Genomic DNA, 19,270 nt, shown 5'->3' with positions numbered 1-19,270 from the left:
GCCCACCCTGGGGGGCAATAACGGGGCGGGGGGGGCAATGAGGAGGGGCAGGGCCCACCGCGGGGCGATAACATACAGGCAGCTCCCCCGGGGAACCAGGGCGGGCAGTGACAGGCTCGGGCTCGGGCTCAGGCCTAGGCTCAGGCTCCGGCTCCGGCTCAGGCTCAGGCCTCGGCTCAGGCTCAGGCCCGCCGCCGGACCAGGCCTCACTGCCCGCCCCCCGTTGCCCTGGCAACCGCCCGGCTCCAAGATGGCGCCGCAGGGCTCGGCATCGCGAAGCGGCTCTGCGCATGCGCGTGCCCCACACGTCCTGCCGCTCCCCCCGCCGCCGCCGGAAGTGCCGTCCGGGGGAGGCGGGTGTTTCCGGTTCCGGGTCGGCGGCGGCGGCCGAGGAAGGGGGGGGGCGCTGGGGCCGCGGCTGTTTGTAAACTTGTCGGGGCGGCGCGGAGCGGAGCGCGGAGGGGCCGCGGCAGGTACGGACCCGCCCCTTCCCGCCGGCACCGAGCGCCAAAGGGCGGCGGCGGGGGCGGGGAACGGAACGGCCCGGCCCGGCACAGCGGGGGCCGCGCGCCTCAGCGGGCCCGGCCGCCGCCGCCGCCTCAGTCCCGCCCCCACCGGGCGGTACCGGGATGGGGGGGGAGGGGAGGGGGAACCGAGGGGTGGGGGTGGGGCGGGGACAGCGGGAGGGGCGGCCCCTCCCCCCGGCGGGGTCACCCCGGTGCCCCCCCCGCGGTGACCCCCCGCGATCCCCCCCGTGACCCCCGCTGTGACCCCCCCCGGTGCCGCCCCCCGTCTCCGGACTCCCGTGTCACCCCCCCACGGTCACCCCCACGGTCACCCCCCCGTGTCCCCGCCGCGGGACCCCCCTTACCCACAGCGTCACCACCCCCGGACCCCCCCCAGGATCATCCCCTCCCCCCAGCGTGTCACCCTGCCCACCCCAGGGTCACCCCCACCTCCCCCCGCTGTGTCACCGCATCCCGGGACCCCTCGACGCCCCCCCCCAGGGTCACACCCTCCCTCCGGGTCGCCCCCCCCGTGTCCCCCCGCCCTGGGACCCCCCTTACCCACAGCGTCCCCCCCCCGGGACTCCCCCCAGGATCATTCCCCCCCCCCCATGTCACCCTGCCCACCCTCAGGGTCACCCCCACCCCCCCAGGGTCATCCCACCCCCCCCCGTGTCACCCCACCCTGGGACCCCCCCCCCGAGGCACCCCCCCTCCCCTTTGTCCCCTGCACCCCCCAGTGCCACCGTCCCCACCCAAACCAGGCCACCCCCACCCTGTCACCCCCCCCTTGCCTAATGTCACCCCCTCCCCATTTCCCCCCCCCCAGTGCCACCATCCCCCCCCAAACCAGGCCACCTCCCACCCTGTCACCCCCCCTTGCCTGATGCCACCCCCTTTGCCCCCTGACCCCCCCAGTGCCACCGTCCCCACCCAAACCAGGCCACCCCCCCCTTGCTTAATGTCACCCCCCTCCCCTTCTGCCCCCCCCCAGTGCCACCATCCCCACCCAAACCAGCCCCGCCACCCCCCTAAAGCCACCTCCTGTCCCCCCGCCCCCAAATTCTCCCCGCGGGGCGCCCGCCCGCGACGCAACGCTGACGGGGACCCCCCCAAATCGGGGCTGGGGTCCCCCCCATCACGGCGGGGGGGGGGCTCCCCCCCCCCCGTCCCCATAACCGTCCCCTCCCTCCCCGCAGGCGAAGACCCGCAGCAGCAGCAGCAGCAGCGTCGTCCCTGCGGGGAAGCGGCTCCCGCCCCGGGATGTCCCCTCTCTAAGAAGCCTTACGGGCAGCTGCCCGTCCTGCCTAACCCTGCCTAACCCTGCCAGCCCCCCCCCGGGGTTGAGGAGGAAGCGCCTCACCGAACCCCCCCGCGGCGCCGGGGCAAAGATGTCGGCAAAGTGGAGGGTACTGGACGAGCCCGGCAAAAAAAAAAAAAAAAATGATTAACTGAACCCACCTTTCTAACCGTTAAAAAAATTCTTTTCCTGGGCGAGAATTAAGGCTAAAGAATTGTTACAATCCGTTTGTCGAGGACAGACAGACAGACACAAGATGGCTCAGGTAATGAGCCCCAATTTTCCCACCCGTACCCCAAGATCCGAAGCCGAGAAGGGGAGGGGGAGAGCGCTCGGCCCGGCAGCTCCCTCCCCACCGGGGCGGTGGGTGCCGGCGCGGGCCCCCCCCTTCCGTCACCCCATCACCCTCCCCGTCCCGGGTCCTGTCCGGAGCCGGCAGAATTTTCCCGCCCGTCGTTCCAGGGATCATCCGAACTCTTCCCGTTAGCCATTAAGGTCCTCGGCGGGATCTTCACGAAAAGGGAATTTGGAGGGGGGGGGTCTCGTGCCTCCCCCCCGTCCCGTTTTACCGCTCGGTCGAAGGCGGCCGGTCTCCGTTCCCCTCGCAAGGGTTTGGTTTTTTTGGTTTTGATTTTGTTTCTTTCTTTTTCTTTTTTTTTTTTTTTTTTTTTTTTAAATTTTGGGCGTTCGTTTGAAAGGGCCGGCGGGGGTGGGGGGTGGGGGTTTTTTTTTGGGGGGGAGGGGGTTCGTTAGCGCGGCCGGCGCCTGCAGCTCGGCCGCCTCTCCCCCCCCCTCTCCCGGCAGGCGAGTCTCCTGGCCTGCGAGGGCCTCTCCGGCGTCTGCCTGGTGCCGACGGTGGCCAGCAAGAAGATGATGCCGAAACAGAGCTCGAAACAAGGCGAGAGCAGGGAGAGGGGGAGCAGCCCCGACGTGCTGGTACGGCCGCTCCCCGCCGGGGCGAGGGTCGGGGGCACGGCGCGGCTTCGCCTTCCTCCCTCCCCCTTCCGCTTGGCCTTTTCCTCCTTCAATTTGGCTTTTTCCTCCTTCAATTTGGCTTTTTCCTCCTTTAATTTGGCTTTTTCCTCCTTTAATTTGGCCTTTTCCTCCTTTAATTTGGCTTTTTCCTCCTTCAATTTGGCCTTTTCCTCCTTTAATTTGGCCTTTTCCTCCTTTAATTTGGCTTTTTCCTCCTTCAATTTGGCCTTTTCCTCCTTTAATTTGGCTTCTTCCTCCTTTAATTTGGCCTTTTCCTCCTTTAGTTCAATTTCCTCCTCCTTCAGATCGATTTTCCTCTCCTTAGTTCATTTTCCTCATGCTTTAGTTTGATTTTCCCCCCTCTTAGTTTGATTTTCCCCCTTTAGTTCAATTTTTCTCTCTTTTAATTGGATTTCTTCCTCCTTTAGTTTGATTTTTCTCTCCTTTAGTTTGATTTTTCTCTCTTTAGTTTGACTTTTCCCTGCTTTAGTTCAATTTTTCCCTCCTTTAGTTTGATTTTTCGCCCTTTAGTTCCATTTTCCCTTCCTTTAGTTCCATTTTCCCTTCTTTTACTTCCATTTTTCCGTCCTTTAGTTCCATTTTCTCCTCCTTTAGTTCCATTTTCTCCTCCTTTAGTTCCATTTTCTCCTCCTTTAGTTCAATTTTTCCCCCTTTAATTTGATTTTCCCCTTCTTCAATCCCCTTCCCCCTTCTTTAATCCTCTTTTCCGCTCCTTTAATCCAGTTTTTCCCTCTTCTGGTTTGATTTTCTCCTCCTCTAATTCGATTTCCCCTTCTTCAATCCGACTTTTCCCCCTCCTTTAACGTCATTTTTCCGTCCTTTAACGTCGTTTTTCCCTCCTTTAACGTCGTTTTCCCTCCTTTAACGTCGTTTTCCCTCCTTTAACATCGTTTCGCCCTCCTTTAGCGTCGTTTTGCCCTCCTTTAACGTCGTTTTGCCCTCCTTTAACGTCGTTTTTCCCCTCCTTTAACGTCGTTTTCCCCTCCTTTAATCTGATTTTTTGGAGGCTCTCCGTCAGGACGCCGAGAAATCCCGCAGCCGCAAAGAGGAGGAAACGGCCGAGGCCTCGCAGCCGAAAAAATCCATTAAAAAGGCAGGTCCCGGCACCCCGGTTTCACGGCGAGGGGGGGCCGCGGCGGCGGCGCCGGGGGGGTCCCGGGGCAGGAACGGGCGCGACTGACCCAGCCCTCCCTCCCCGTGCCAGCGCCGCAAGCGGGTGGCCGGCGCCGAGGGACCCAGCCGCTCCTCCCGGAGAGGATCCCGCCTCGGCAGCCAGGTTTGCCGCCGTGGAGGAGGAGGAGGAGGAGGAGGAGGAAGATTTCCCAAACTCCGGCAGGCGCAGGACGGCCGGGGGGGGTTTTGGGGGGCGGATTTTGCCCCCTCCCCACGCTGACGGGGCGGGGGGGTCTCTGCTCCGCAGGTGGTGGTGATCAAACAGAACGGCTCTTTCCAGCTGGGTATCCCCAAAAATTTCATCTGCGAGCACTGCTTCGGCGCCTTCCGCAGCAGCTACCACCTCAAGAGACACATCCTCATCCACACCGGTACCTCCCCTCCTCGTTAGCCCCCTCCTAACGAGCGCCGGGGGCCGCTTTAATTAACCCCCCCCCCTTCTTTATTCCCGGCCAGGCGAGAAGCCCTTCGAGTGCGACGTCTGCGACATGCGCTTCATCCAGAAATATCACCTGGAACGTCACAAGCGCGTTCACAGCGGGGAGAAACCCTACCAGTGCGAGCGTTGCATGCAGGTATCGATCCGGAGAGCCGGAATCCAACCGGAATCCGCTCCCTAGGGATCCGGAGAGGGCTCCGGGCTAGGGGGAATCCCCCCCCCAGGGCTCATAGCCCCCCCCCCCCCAACTTTCCCACAGAGCTTCTCCAGGACAGACCGGCTCCTGAGACACAAACGAATGTGCCAAGGTTGCCAAACCAAGACCCCCGACTCGCAGCTGCTGCTCTAGGAGCCGAGCTGAACCCCGGCACCGACCGGGAACGCCGACGGCAGCTCCGGGGGGGTGGTTGTTTTTCCTTCCTCCTCTTCCTCTTCCTCCTCCTCCTCCGTTTCTCTTGGATTTTCACCCCCGGTTCCAGCTCCCCGCCACGGGGACGGGGAAAAACCAGTCGCTCGCCCGGACTTCCAGCCGACGGCACTGTACATAACTCGGAAAACGATCTGGAAAAACCTTCTCCCGACCGGCAGAAACCGCAGGCAGCTGCCCATAAACCTGCCTCTTATTTCCTTCCCCTTCCTCCTTCCAATTTTATTCCCAAATCCTGCCCTCCCCCTCTCAGGAAAGGCTTGGAAGCCCAAGCCGGCCTAACGCAGAGCAAAACCGCGACGCCTCCAGCCCCGACCGCTTCCTTTCGGCCGCCGGACGGGCTCGCGCAGGCGCTCGGCTCTCAGGTAGGAGGGTCTGGCAGGGAGGAACCGTTTCTAACCCCGTTGTTTTTTTTTTTTGGGTTGTTTTTCTTCGTTATTTTTTTAAGAAAAGGAAAAGCGAGCGTTGGCGGGGCCGTCGGCTGCGGCGGAGGGGGCCGTGGCGGCGGCGAGCTCTGCGACGCTTCCCTTTTTTTGAGTTTTTTGCAGGGTTTTGGGGTTGGTTTTTTTCGCTTTTCTTCTCTTTTTCCGTGCGCGTTTTTGGGGGCCGTTCCCTTCGCTCGCCCCCGCGCCCGCCTGCGGGGCGCCCCGGGGTGGGGGGCAGACAGACCCTCCCCCCAAAAATGGGGCTGTTTGCCGCAAAACCCTGATTCGGAGGGGAAGACGCCCGGCGCCTCGGGGGGGGGCCAGGGAGGGACCCCCCGGCTGCCAGCCCCGGGGGGGGGCCCCCCCAAACCGCGTTTTGGGGGTGCTGGGGAAGAGCCAGGCTCTTTGGGGACAGCCTTGGGGACACCGGCGGTGCCCAGCGGCCCCCCCAGCTCCTCCGTGACCCCCCCCAAAGCGCAGACTGCGAGGGGGGGGGGGGGACAAAGGGGCCAAATTCGGGTTCCCTGTTCCTCTTTTTGGCGCTGCCGGGAACCGGGGTTGGCACCGGCCGCGGCCGGGGGTGCCGACACCGGCGGGGGGGGGGGCGGGTGGCGCCGTCTCTGTTGATGCCGCGTCGGGGACCCCCCGCCCCCATTTTGGGAGCCCCCCGCCACCCCATAACTCCGTCCCGTCGGCCTTTCGCAGGGATTTGGGGGGGCCAGGATGGGGTTTTGGGGGGGCTCTGGGGAAGGGGGGGGAGCGTGGGAAAGCCGGGGGGGGGCTGAGTGAAATCCGGAGCGAAACCGGGAGCGAAACCTCGCCGTCTGCACCCACGAGGGCAGAAGCGCGGTGGCTGCAGCCAGCCCCCCCCCTCCGGGGCCCCCCCAAAACCCGAGGAGGGGGCGCAGGGCCCCCCCCCTCCCCCCCCAGTTTCATTTTTTTGGGGTGTTTTTATGTTTTTGTTGCTGTTTTGGGGGGGTTTAATACACTTCTTTTGCTAGGGGGGAAGGAAGGGGGGGCGGGGGGGGTCAGGGGGCGGCCCCAGGGTGGGGGTCAGGGGGCGGCCCCCCCACCCCACCCCGCGCTGGCCCTGCGTCACTTTTAAGCCGTAGTTTTTTCTAAGCCGTGTCCCCCCGTGTCCCCCCCCCCGCCCGCAGCGTCGGTCCCCATGTCCCCGTGTCCCCCCCTCGTCGCCTTTAGGGTTTATTTAAATAAAAATTCGTCGGGTTTTTTCTTTTTTCTAACCCCAGACTCCGCTTTTTTGGGGTCCGGACCCCCCCCCCCCCCCCCAGCACCCACTTACCCTGGGGACCCCCCCGGCGCAGGGAGGTGACGGTTGGGGATGCGGTGGCTCCTTTTATTGGGGGTCCTCCAGCGCAGCGAGGGGGGGGTACAGAGAAAGGGGAGGGGGGTTTGGGGACTGGGGGGGGGTCCCCGGGGACTGGGGGGGGTCCCCGGGGACGCAACGGGGTCGGTGCCACCCAGGGTGACGTCGGGGCGTCCCCGTTGTCCCCTCACTCCTGTTGGTAGCTGGGGTTGACGGTGGTGGTGGTGGCACTCCTGAAGAGGGGGTTGTTCTGTGGGGGGGGGGGGGGGGGGGGGGACAGCGAGGGGGGGGGTCACAGCCCTGACCCCAACGGGGGGGGTGACCCCCGGTTTGGGGACGGGGGACGTGGGGACGGTCACCTCGGTCCAGCGGGCGCCTTGGCGTTCCCGTTGGAAGCGCCGATATTCCCGCCGGTCGTAGATCTCCAGGGCGAGGCGGTACAGCCCCAGGGCCAGCAGCCCCAGGGCCACCACGCCGGCCACCAGCCCGGCCACCAGCCCTGCCGTGTCCCGAGCCCCGCCTGCGGGAGCCACAGGGGCTGGGGGGGGGCCGGGGGGGGCGAGGACCCCCCACCCACCCAGCCATGGGGTCCCATGGGGGCAAAGACCCCCCACCCACCCAACCATGGGGGCCTGTGGGTGCAAGGACCCCCCCGACCCAAATATGGGGTCCCATGGGGGCAAGGACCACCCCCCCCTCCAAATATGGGGGCCTGTGGGTCCAAGGACCCCCCCCCTACCCAGCCACGGGGTCCCATGGGGGCAAGGACACCCCCCCCCACCCAGCCATGGGGGTCCCATGGGGGCAAGGACATCCCCCTCCCCCCAGGTATAGGGGCATGCGGGGGGTCCCTTGGGGTGCAGGGACCACCCCCCCCCCAGGCTTGGGGTCCCTTGGGGTGCAGGGACCCCCCTCTCATCCATGGGGGTCCCTTGGGGCATGGGGGGTCCCTTAGGGTGCAGGGCCCCCTCCCTCATCCATGGGGCCCCTTGGGGTGCAGGGGGGTCCCTTGGGGCATGGGGGGTCCCTTGGGGTGCAGAGGACCCCCCCCAGGCTTGGGGTCCCTTAGGGTGCAGGGGGGTCCCTTGGGGCACAGGGGGTCCCTTAGGGTGCAGAGCCCCCCCTCATCCATGGGGCCACTTGGGGTGCAGGGGGGTCCCTTAGGGTGCAGGGCCCCCCCCATCCACGGGGCCCCTTGGGGTGCAGGGGGGGGTCCCTTGGGGCACAGGGGGTCCCTTAGGGTGCAGGGCCTCCCCTCATCCATGGGGCCCCTTGGGGTGCAGGGGGGTCCCTTGGGGCACGGGGGGGGTCCCTCGGGGTGCAGGGCCCCCCCCCATCCATGGGGTCCCTTGGGGCACGGGGGGGTCCCTCAGGGTGCAGGGCCCCCCCCTCATCCATGGGGTCCCTTGGGGCACAGGGGGTCCCTTAGGGTGCAGGGTGACCCCCCCGTCCACGGGGTCCCTTGGGGCACGGGGGTCCCGCAGGGCGCGGGGGGGGCCCCGCACTCACCCTCCTCGGCCCAGACGGTCAGCGTCACCTCCCGCTCCTCGGCCTCCTCCTCCTCCTCCTCGCCGCCCCCCTCGATGAGGAAGAGGAGGACGCGGCCGTCCTCGGTGGTCTCCCGGCACCAGGCGCGGGGGTCGCGGGGGGCCGCGGGCAGCAGCCGGGCGGTGACGCGGGCGCAGGCGCTGCTGCAGTTCCCCCGCAGCGGCCCCCGCCCGAAGGCCCCGCAGTCGGCGCAGTCCCTGGGGACCCCCGCCCGTCAGGGCGCCGGCCTCGGCCCCCCCGGCTCCCCCGGGGCCCCGTCCCGGTCCCCCCGCCCCCGTCCCCTCCATGTCCCACGTCCCCGTCCCAGTCCCTGTCCCCACACCCCCAGTCCCCCCATCCCATCCCATCCCATCCCCCCAGTCCCCCCATCCCATCCCCTCCCCTCCCATCCCATCGCCCCCAGTCCCCCCATCCCATCCCCTCCCCTCCCATCCCATCGCCCCCAGTCCCCCCATCCCATCCCATCCCCTCCCATCCCATTGCCCCCAGTCCCCCCATCCCATCCCATCCCCTCCCATCCCATCGCCCCCAGTCCCCCCATCCCATCCCATCCCATCCCATCCCATCCCCTCCCATCCCATTGCCCCCAGTCCCCCCATCCCATCCCATCCCCTCCCATCCCATCGCCCCCAGTCCCCCCATCCCATCCCCTCCCATCCCATCGCCCCCAGTCCCCCCATCCCATCCCATCCCATCCCATCGCCCCCAGTCCCCCCATCCCATCCCATCCCCTCCCATCCCCTCCCATCCCATCGCCCCCAGTCCCCCCATCCCATCCCATCCCATCCCATCGCCCCCAGTCCCCCCATCCCCTCCCATCCCCTCCCATCCCATTGCCCCCAGTCCCCCCATCCCATCCCATCCCCTCCCATCCCATCGCCCCCAGTCCCCCCATCCCATCCCATCCCATCCCCTCCCATCCCATCGCCCCCAGTCCCCCCATCCCATCCCATCCCATCCCCTCCCATCCCATCGCCCCCAGTCCCCCCATCCCATCCCATCCCATCCCCTCCCATCCCCTCCCATCCCATCGCCCCCAGTCCCCCCATCCCATCCCATCCCCTCCCATCCCATCCCATCCCATCGCCCCCAGTCCCCCCAGCCCCTCCATGCCCATGTCCCACATCCCCATCCCAATCCCGGTCCCTGTCCCCCTACCCCCTGTCCCCCCTCCCATCCCATCCCATCCCATCCCATCCCATCGCCCCCAGTCCCCCCAGCCCCTCCCTGCCTGTGTCCCACATCCCCATCCCAATCCCGGTCCCTGTCCCCACGCCCCCAGTCCTCCCCTCCCATCCCAGTCCACCCAGTTCCCCCATCCCCTCCATGCCCATGTCCCATGTCCCCATCCCAATCCCGGTCCCTGTCCCCATACCCCCAGCCCCCCCATCCCATCCCATCCCATCCCATTGCCCCCAGTCCCCCCAGGCCCTCCATGCCCATGTCCCACATCCCCATCCCAATCCCGGTCCCTGTCCCCCTACCCCCTGTCCCCCCTCCCATCCCATTGCCCCCATCCCATCCCCTCCCCTCCCCTCCCCTCCCCATCCCATCCCATCCCATCCCATCACCCCCAGTCCCCCCATCCCCTCCCTGCCCATGTCCCACATCCCCATCCCAATCCCAGTCCCTGTCCCCACGCCCCCAGTCCCCCCCTCCCCTCCCCTCCCCTCCCATCGCCCCCAGCCCCCCCATCCCATCCCATCCCATCCCATCGCCCCCAGTCCCCCCATCCCCTCCCTGCCCATGTCCCATGTCCCCATCCCAATCCCGGTCCCTGTCCCCACGCCCCCAGTCCCCCCCTCCCCTCCCCTCCCATCCCATCGCCCCCAGCCCCCCCATCCCATCCCATCCCATCGCCCCCAGTCCCCCCCTGCCCATGTCCCACATCCCCATCCCCATCCCAGTCCCTGTCCCCACGCCCCCAGCCCCCCCCTCCCCTCCCCTCGCCCCCAGCCCCCCCTCCCACCCCAGTCCCCCCATTCCCCCAGCCCGCTCCCCTCGGCGGGCTCACCGCAGGCGCTGGCAGGGGGTGCGGCAGGAGGGGCAGCGGGCGCAGAGGGGGCCCAGGTAGCCGGGCTGGCAGAGGCAGCTCCCGCAGACGCAGCGCCCGTGGCCGCTGCACTCCCGGCCGTCCCGCAGGCAGCCCCCGCGCCCCAGGCGGCACCCGCAGCCGCTGCCGCCGAAGCCCTCGCGGCACCGGCACGTCCCGCACACGCACTCGCCCCGCTGCGGGCCTGGGCACCGCGCTGGCGTCACGCGGCCCCGCCAGGCCGCCGCCGGCCCCGCCACCCCCCCGCCGTGGGACCCGCGGGACGGGGAGGGGGCCCGTGGGGACAGGACCCCGTGGGACGGGGGATGGGATGGGGACAGGACCCCGTGGGACAGGGGATGGGGACATGGGACGGGGGCGTGGGATGGGGACAGGACCCCATGGGACAGGGGATGGGATCCATGGGACAGGGGCCTGGGATGGGAGCATGGGGACAGGGGCACGGGGTGGGGATGGGGACATGGGGTGGGGACAGGGACATGGGGTGGGGACAGGACCCCATGGGACAGGGGATGGGATGGGGACAGGGGATGGGGACAGGGACATGAGGTGGGGACAGGACCCCATGGGGCAGGGGATGGGATCCATGGGACAGGGGATGGGAGACATGGGGACAAGGACATGGGATGGGGACAGGACCCCGCGGGACAGGGGATGGGGATGGGAGACATGGGGATGGGGACATGGGATGGGGACAGGGACATGGGGTGGGGATGGGGACATGGGATGGGGACAGGACCCCATGGGGCAGGGGATGGGGATGGGAGACATGGGGACGGGGACATGGGATGGGGACAGGGACATGGGATGGGGACAAGGACCCCATGGGACAGGGGTGCACAACGGGGACGGGACCCGTGGGGACAGGGACATGGGATGGGGACAAGGACCCCATGGGACAGGGGTGCACAACGGGGACGGGACCCGTGGGGACAGGGACCCGATGGGGATGGGACCCCCATGGGACACAGGATGGGGACAGGACCTGTGGGGACAGGGGCGAGTGACAGGGACAGGACCCCCACGGGACACACAACAGGGACAGGACCCCACAGGGGGTGCAAAGGCAACGGGACCCCCACGGGGACAGGGACGGGGAGGGGACCCGTGGGGACAAGGGCTCACAGGGGGAACTGGGACCCCCCCTCCCGAGGGGTAGGACCACCATGGGGACAGGGGCAGGGGACAGGGACGGGACCCCCATGGGGACGGGACCCCTGTGGGGACGGGACCCCCCCCCAGAGATGGGACCTCCATGGGGATGGGACCTCCATGGGGATGGGACCCCCCCCCAGAGATGGGACCTCCATGGGGACGGGACCCCCATGGGGACGGGACCCCCCCAGAGATGGGACCTCCATGGGGACGGGACCCCCATGGGGACGGGACCCCTGTGAGGATGGGACCCCCCCCAGAGATGGGACCTCCATGGGGACGGGACCTCCATGGGGATGGGACCCCCCCCCAGAGATGGGACCTCCATGGGGACGGGACCCCCGTGGGGACGGGACCCCCCCCAGAGATGGGACCTCCATGGGGACGGGACCCCAATGGGGACGGGACCCCCGTGGGGACGGGACCCCCCCCAGGGATGGGAATGCCAAGGACGGGCACGGGCATGGCCCCCATATCCCCGCCCCCCCCCGTGTCCCCCCCGTGTCCCCCCCGTCCCCCCCGCGCCCCCCACCTCCGCAGGGCAGCCCGCCGTGGCGCTCGCAGGCGCTGCTGTCGCACTGGCAGAGGCTCCCGCTCAGCCCGGGGGGGCACTCGCAGGCGCCGCAGACGCACTGGCCCCGGCCGCTGCAGGGGGGCCCCGTGCTGTTGGGGGGCCAGCAGCCCCCCGCCGCCGCCGCCGCCGCCGCCGCCGCCTCGCACTCGCAGCGCCGGCCCCGCCGGCCCCCCGGGCACCTGGGGGGGGGCAGCAGTGGTCAGCGCCAGGGACCCCCACCCACCCACCCCATGGAGCCCCACCCCCCCCCCGTGGGACCCCCACCCTGCCCCGTGGGACCCCCACCCACCCCGTGGACCCCCCACCCTGCCCCGTGGGACCCCCACCCACCCCCTTGCCCCTCACCCTGCCCCAGGGACCCCCCCATCCTGCTCTATTGGACCCCCACCTGCCCCATGGGACCCCCACCCACCCACCCCGTGGACCCCCCACCCTGCCCTGTGGACCCCTGACCTGCCCCATGGGACCCCCACCCACCCCGTGGACCCCCCACCCTGCCCTGTGGACCCCTGACCTGCCCCATGGGACCCCCACCCCCCCCGTGGACCCCCCACCCTGCCCCGTGGGACCCCCACCCACCCCATGGACAACCCACCCTGCCCCATGGGCCCCTGCCCTGCCCCGTGGGACCCCCACCCACCCCGTGGACCCCCCACCCTGCCCTGTGGGACCCCCACCCACCCCCTTGCCCCTCACCCTGCCCCAGGGACCCCCCCATCCTGCTCCATTGGACCCCCCCCCCCGGACCCCCACCTCCCCACCCCCCCATGGACCCCTCACCCTGCCCCATGGGACCCCCACCCTGCCCCAGGGACCCCCCCATCCTGCTCCATTGGACCCCCACCCACCCCACGGACCCCCACCCTGCCCCATAGGACCCCCCACCTGCCCCATGGGACAAGTGACCCACGCCAAGGACCCCCCCCCCCCGACCCCCAGACCCCCCCTTTGCCTCCATCCTGCCCCTTGGACCCCCCCGCCCCCCGGTACCTGCAGACCCCGCAGTGGAGGGTCCCGCCGTGGCAGAGGGGGGCCTGGGGCTGGCGGTGGGTGCAGGAGCACCCGCAGAGGGTGCCCAGCTCCAGGCTCAGCTCCTCGGTGAAGCCCAGCACCCGCAGACCCACCCGCTGCGGGGCCCCCAGGCAGGCGGCCGCCCGCGCCCGCACCGTGAAGGTCACCTGCGGGGGGGCACCCAGGGGGGCACCCACGGCACGGGGACACCCACGGCACGGGGACACCCACGAGGACACCCATGGCACAGGGACATCCAAGGCATGGGGACACCCGCAGGGACACCCATGGCACGGGGACACCCACGGCACGGGGACACCCACGAGGACGCCCACGGCATGGGGACACCCGTGGGACACCCATGGCACGGGGACACCCATGGCACGGGGACACCCACGAGGACACCCATGGGGACACCCACGAGGACGCCCACGGCATGGGGACACCCGTGGGACACCCATGGGGACGCCCACGGCACAGGGTCACCCACGAGGACACCCATGGCACAGGGACATCCAAGGCATGGGGACACCCGTAGGGACACCCATGGCATAGGGGGACACCCGTGGGGACGCCCACGGCATGGGGACACCCACGAGGACACCCACAGCACAGGGGGACACCCATGGGGCACCCATGGCACGGGGACATCCATGACATGGGGGGCACCCGTGGTGCAGGGACACCCACGGGGACACCCACAGCACGGGGACACCCACAGCACAAGGGGACACAGAGGGACAGGCAGACGGGTGGGACGGACGGACGGACACGCAGGGACGCAGGACAAGGGGACACGGAGGGGCGCAGGATCAGTCCCTGGGGCTGGGGGGAGCCGGGTGGCTCTGCCCCCCCCCCGTGGGTCCCCCCACGCCTGTGCCCATGTCCCCCCATGTCCCCGCATGCCCCTTATGTCCCCCCAATGTCCCCTTATGTCCTCCCGCGTCCCCCCATGCCCGTGCCCATGTCCCCACATCCCCCCATGTCCCCCCGTGTCCCCCCGTGTCCCCCCGTGTCCCCCCACGCCCCCCCGTGTCCCTCCATGCCTGTGCCCCTGTCCCCCCACATCCCCCCGTGTCCCCCCGTGTCCCCCCGTGTCCCCCCATGCCTGTGCCCATGTCCCCCCGTGTCCCCCCGTGTCCCCCTGTGTCCCCCCACGCCCCCCCGTGTCCCCCCACCTCCTGGTTGACGCGGACGCCGGTGCAGAGGCCGCCGTGGGGCCGGGGGGGGCCGGGGGGCCCCCCGCAATGGGACTCGTAGCTGAGGCTGATGCCGGGGGGCAGCGGCGAATGCTGCAGCTCCACCGTGGAGGAGAGGCTCTGGGGGGGGGGGGGGAGCGGGGGGCACCCATGGGTGTCAGCACCCACCGGCCTCCCCGGGGGCACCCCGCGCCCCCCTCCTCACGTTGTAGGCGTCCGCGATCAGCTGCACCACGTTGCTGGAGTCCTCCCGCAGCTCCCCCACCACCGACTTGGGGATCAGGCGGCTCAGCTCCTGCGGGGGGACGGGGTCACGGGGGGGGGTCCCCACCTAGGGACCCCCCCCCCCCACCCAGGGACCCCCCGCGCCCACCCGCTCACCTGGTAGAGGGGCACGGTCGGCCCCGTCACGGCGAAGATGGGCTGGATGTTGGCGGCCGAAAGCACTTGGGCCAAGTGTCCCACCGAGGGGTAGTCCTGCGGGGGGGGGGGCATGGGTGCTGGGGTGCCCACCCCCCCAAAACCCCCCCAAAACACCCCACCCCCCCCCAACCCCCCCCACCATCCCGGCACTTACATAGAGGTGGCTTTTGGCGTAGACGCCGCTGGCGTCGAGGTGGCAGCGGGCGTCGCTGGGGGTGACGATGCCCCCCAGTTTGCCGTCCCCCGCCGTGTGGAAGGTGTCGTCCGAGGCGAAGACCAGCAGGCGGGTGACGGGGCGCCAGCCGATGCGCTCCTGGGGGGGCGGCGGGCGTCGCGACGGGGCCCGCGCGCGTCTGTGCGCGCCCGCGCGCTCGCAGGCGCGCTTGCACGGTTGCACGGGCTTTTGCACGCGGGCATGCTCGCACTCACGCTTGCAGGCAGTCGTGCTTACCCGCGCGCTTGCACGGGCTTTTGCACGCGGGCATGCTCGCACTCACGCTTGCAGGCTGTCGTGCTTACCCGCGCGCTTGCACGGGCTTTTGCACGCGGGCATGCTCGCACTCACACTTGCAGGCAGTCGTGCTTACCCGCACGCTTGCACGGGCTTTTGCACGCGGGCATGCTCGCACTCACACTTGCAGGCAGTCGTGCTTACCCGCGCGCTTGCACGGGCTTTTGCACGCGGGCATGCTCGCACTCACACTTGCAGGCAGTCGTGCTTGCTTGCACGGGCTTTTGAACGCAGGCATGCGTGCACATGCTCTTGCAGGCACGCACACTTGCACACACCCATGCACACAGGCTCGCTTGCAGACAGGCACATTTGCAAGCAGGCATGCTTGCACAGGCTCTCGCAAGGACTCATGCTTGCGTGCATGCTTGCAGGCACTTTTGCATGCACGCACGCTGGCACGTACTCTTGCACAGGCTTTTGCAGGCAGACACGTTTGCACACACACTTGCACGTTCTTTTGCAGGCAGGCATGCTTGCACATGTGCTTGCACACGCTCTTGCTTGCATGCACACTTGCACACACTCTTGCATGCACCCAGGCATGCAGGCTCTTCTGCAGGCAGGCACGCTTGCCTGTGCACCTGCACATGCTCTTGCAGGCAGGCATGTTTGCACGCATGCTTGCAGGCAGCCACATTTGCAAGCTCGCTTGCAGGCAGGCACGCTTGCAGACAGTTGCATGCACTCTTGCAGGTAGAAGTGCTTTCATGTGCAGATGCTCTTGCAGGCAGGCACGCTTGCAGGCAGGCACGCTCGCAGACACGCTCGCTCGCGCACTTGCATGCGCTCTCGTGTGCAGGAATGCTTGCACTTGCACTTGAGCTCTTGCAGGCAGCCACGCTCGCAGGCAGGCACGCTCGCAGACACGCTCGCTCGCGCACTTGCATGCGCTCTCGCGTGCAGGAACGCTTGCATGAGCACTTGTGCTCGTGCAGGCAGGCACGCTTGCAGGCAGGCACGCTCGCAGACACGCTCGCTCGCGCACTTGCATGCGCTCTCGTGTGCAGGAACGCTTGCATGAGCACTTGTGCTCGTGCAGGCAGGCACGCTTGCAGGCAGGCACGCTCGCAGACACGCTCGCGCGCTTGCATGCGCTCTCGCGTGCAGGAATGCTTGCACTTGCACTTGAGCTCTTGCAGGCAGGCACGCTTGCAGGCAGGCACGCTCGCAGACACGCTTGCTCACGCGCTTGCCCGCGCTCTTGCACGCAGGACCGCCTGCGGGCGCCCACCCAGTCGCTCTCGCGCCCAGGCTCGCTCGCACCTCCGCTCGCAGGCGCAGCCGCAGGCGCTCGCTCCCGCAGCGCCCGTCTCCAGGCGGGCGCCCCCGCGCCCCCCTCGCCCGCTCACCTCGCAGAGGGCCACCTGCATGATGGCGTCGAAGCCGCCCTCCGGCGTGTCCAGGTTGCCGGAGATGCGCTGGCGGCTGACGCGCTCGGCGAACTCGCCGGCGTCGGCGGTGAGGGAGAGGACGTGGCGGAAGGCGGCGGGGGGATCGCAGGGTTCCTGCCGCTCCAGGCAGGGGTTGCGCAGCCGGGAGGGCAACGTGCTGACGTAGGGCAGCACCGTTTTGTCCACGAAGGAACCGAAACCTGGAAGGGGGGAGGACAAAGTTTTGGGGTGGGGGGAAGCCGCCGAGCACCCCTAGCCCCCGGGGGGACCCCCGGCGCGGCCCCACCGATGCGGACGGAGGAGGTGACGTTGCGCAGGGCGGCCAGGAGGTCGCTGCCCAGCTTGCGGACGTTCTCCAGGTCGTCCTTCATGGAGTAGGAGAGGTCCATCAGGTAGTAGAGGTCCACGGGGTGGCCCTGCACCCGCCGGAACCGCACCTGGAAGCTGCGCTCCTCCCCTGGGGGGGCCGGGGGGGTCAGGGGGGGCGGGGGGCACCCGGCTCCCCCTGCGTCCCACCCCTCCCCCCCCCCGGCCACCTCCGGCCGGCCCCCGTCTCCGGCTGCTCCATCTCCCCAGCCCTCCATCTCCCCGTCCCGCCACCGGTCCCTCGCCCCCTTCCTCCCCCCAGCCCCCCATCCACCCCCCATCCTCCATCCCCCTCTCCCTCCCTCCCTCCACCTTCTCCATCCCTCTCATCCATCCCCCAGCACCCTCTCCATCTCTCCCCTCCATCCCTCCCTCTTCTCCATCCCTCCACCGCCCTCACCATCCCTCCCTCCATCTCCCACTCCATCCATCCACCCCTCCCCTCCATCCCCCATCTCGCCCTCCATCCCTCCTTCCCTCTCCCCATCCCTCCCTCTTCTCCATCCCTCCCTCCCTCTTCCCTTGTCCATCTCCTCCATCCCTCCCTCCCACTTCTCCCTCCCTCCATCTCCCCGCCATCCCTCCCTCCCTCTTCCCCCCCCGTCCATCTCCCCCATCCCTCTTCTCCCTCCATCTCTCCCTCCATCTCCCCACCATCCCTCCCTCCATCTCCCCCATCCCTCCCTCCCACTTTTCCCTCCCTCCATCTCCCCCATCCCTCCCTCCCTCCCACTTTTCCCTCCCTCCATCTCCCCGCCATCCCTCCCTCCCTCCCTCTTCCCCCCCATCCAACTCCCCCATCCCTCTTCTCCCTCCCTCCATCTCCCCGCCATCCCTCCCTCCCTCTTCCCCCCGTCCATCTCCCCCATCCCTCTTCTCCCTCCATCTCTCCCTCCATCTCCCCACCATCCCTCCCTCCATCTCCCCCATCCCTCCCTCCCACTTTTCCCTCCCTCCATCTCCCCGCCATCCCTCCCTCCCTCTTCCCCCCCCGTCCATCTCCCCCATCCCTCTTCTCCCTCCCTCCATCTCCCCACCATCCCTCCCTCCATCTCCCCGCCATCCCTCCCTCCCTCTTCCCCCCGTCCATCTCCCCCATCCCTCTTCTCCCTCCATCTCTCCCTCCATCTCCCCACCATCCCTCCCTCCATCTCCCCCATCCCTCCCTCCCACTTTTCCCTCCCTCCATCTCCCCGCCATCCCTCCCTCCCTCTTCCCCCCCCCGTCCATCTCCCCCATCCCTCTTCTCCCTCCCTCCATCCCTCCCTCCATCTCCCCACCATCCCTCTCTCCCTCCCACTTTTCCCTCCCTCCATCTCCCCACCATCCCTCTCTCCCTCCCACTTTTCCCTCCCTCCATCTCCCCGCCATCCCTCCCTCCATCTCCCCCATCTCCCCCCTCCATCTCCCCCCTCCCTCTCCCCCAGCCCCTCACCGGGCCGCAGCAGCAGCTGGACGCTCTGGGGCCGCAGCTGGGTGGGCGCCCCCCGCCCCCCCCCCGGCGCCCAGCTCCTCATCCTCCAGCACCCGCACGCTGCCGCGGGGCTCCACCACGGCGCCCGGGGGGCACCCAGCGCGCTCCAGGGCCTCCCGCGGGCCGCAGCGGGTGGCCTCCGCCTGCCCCCCCCCGCGTGAACTCCTGCGGAGACGGGGGTCAGCGCCAGCACCCCACGGCCCCAGCACCCAGCACCCATCTCCCTGCACCCCACGTCCCTCCTGCACCCAGCACCCATCTCCCTGCACCCCACGTCCCTCCTGCACCCTGCACCCCACTCCCTGCACCCCATATTCCCTGCACCCAGCACCCATCTCCCTGCACCCCATATTCCCTGCACCCCAAGTTTCTCCTGCACCGGCACCCCATGGCCCCAGCACCCATCCCCCTGCACCCCATATTCCCCTGCACCCCACATCCCCAGCACCCCAGGGCTGTGGGAGCCGGGTGGGTGCTGGGTGCTGGGTGCTGGGTGCTGGGTGCTGGGTGCTGGGTGGGGCCCCCCCCCGCCTGTTTGTAACCTCGTCACCGAGGTTTTGCTGCTTCCTGGTGACAAACCGCAGGGCCGGGGGGGTCACGCAAGGGCTGGGGGCGGGGGGGCCGGCCCCCACGGGGGGCCCAGGGACAGCGGGGACCCCCGCGGCACACGGGGACCTCGGTGGCAAGGGGGACCCCAGGGAAAATGGGGACCCCCGCGGCACACGGGGACCCCTGGGACAACGGGGAGCCCCCAGGGGACACTTGGGGGCCCAGGGACAAACGGGACCCCCCCAGCACAGTGGGGGACCCCCCCCGGCACCCCATGGCACAGAGGGGACCTCGGGCCTCACCGGGGCCCCCCCGGGACACCGTGCCCCCCTCCTGCACAGCCGCCACCCCCCGGGGGACACCGGGGACCCCCCAGGACACAGGGACCCCCCAGGACACGGGGACTCCGAGGGACACTGG

At 69.0% G+C, this 19,270-nt stretch overlaps 2 protein-coding genes across 7 annotated transcripts; one reads left to right on the top strand and one right to left on the bottom strand.

Annotated features, from left to right (window-relative positions):
* The first annotated feature begins 359 nt into the window (after positions 1-359).
* On the top strand, positions 360-5,961 carry LOC309604247 (zinc finger protein 740-like). 6 transcript variants are annotated; one of them, XM_082339180.1, is made up of 9 exons: positions 360-473; positions 1,706-2,071; positions 2,269-2,416; positions 2,611-2,742; positions 3,809-3,895; positions 4,007-4,078; positions 4,223-4,346; positions 4,432-4,550; positions 4,674-5,957. In XM_082339180.1, the coding sequence occupies exons 4-9, from the start codon at positions 2,677-2,679 to the stop codon at positions 4,761-4,763; spliced, it is 558 nt and encodes a 185-aa protein (XP_082195306.1). In that variant the 5' UTR covers positions 360-473; positions 1,706-2,071; positions 2,269-2,416; positions 2,611-2,676; the 3' UTR covers positions 4,764-5,957. The 6 variants fall into 6 exon arrangements, with proteins under 6 accessions (XP_082195306.1, XP_082195304.1, XP_082195302.1 ...); XM_082339178.1 differs by lacking the exon at positions 2,269-2,416 and having other exon boundaries at positions 1,706-1,915; positions 3,821-3,895; positions 4,674-5,961; XM_082339176.1 differs by lacking the exon at positions 2,269-2,416 and having other exon boundaries at positions 1,706-1,915.
* Positions 5,962-6,738: 777 nt separating this feature from the next.
* On the bottom strand, positions 6,739-18,439 carry LOC309604246 (integrin beta-7-like). Its single transcript, XM_082339175.1, has 13 exons — positions 18,263-18,439; positions 16,748-16,918; positions 16,420-16,661; positions 14,711-14,869; positions 14,515-14,610; positions 14,339-14,428; positions 14,113-14,253; positions 12,914-13,101; positions 11,882-12,102; positions 10,156-10,378; positions 8,103-8,338; positions 6,953-7,113; positions 6,739-6,843 (listed from the first exon to the last, which is right to left on the bottom strand). The coding sequence occupies exons 1-13, from the start codon at positions 18,342-18,344 to the stop codon at positions 6,781-6,783; spliced, it is 2,073 nt and encodes a 690-aa protein (XP_082195301.1). The 5' UTR covers positions 18,345-18,439; the 3' UTR covers positions 6,739-6,780.
* Positions 18,440-19,270: the final 831 nt, after the last annotated feature.

Source organism: Platalea leucorodia, assembly GCF_965183815.1.
Source record: "Platalea leucorodia genome assembly, contig: HAP1_HAP1_SCAFFOLD_512, whole genome shotgun sequence".
NCBI lineage: Eukaryota > Metazoa > Chordata > Aves > Pelecaniformes > Threskiornithidae > Platalea > Platalea leucorodia.
Note: the sequence above shows the minus strand (reverse complement) of the source record. Positions and strands in the feature narration are given on the sequence as shown.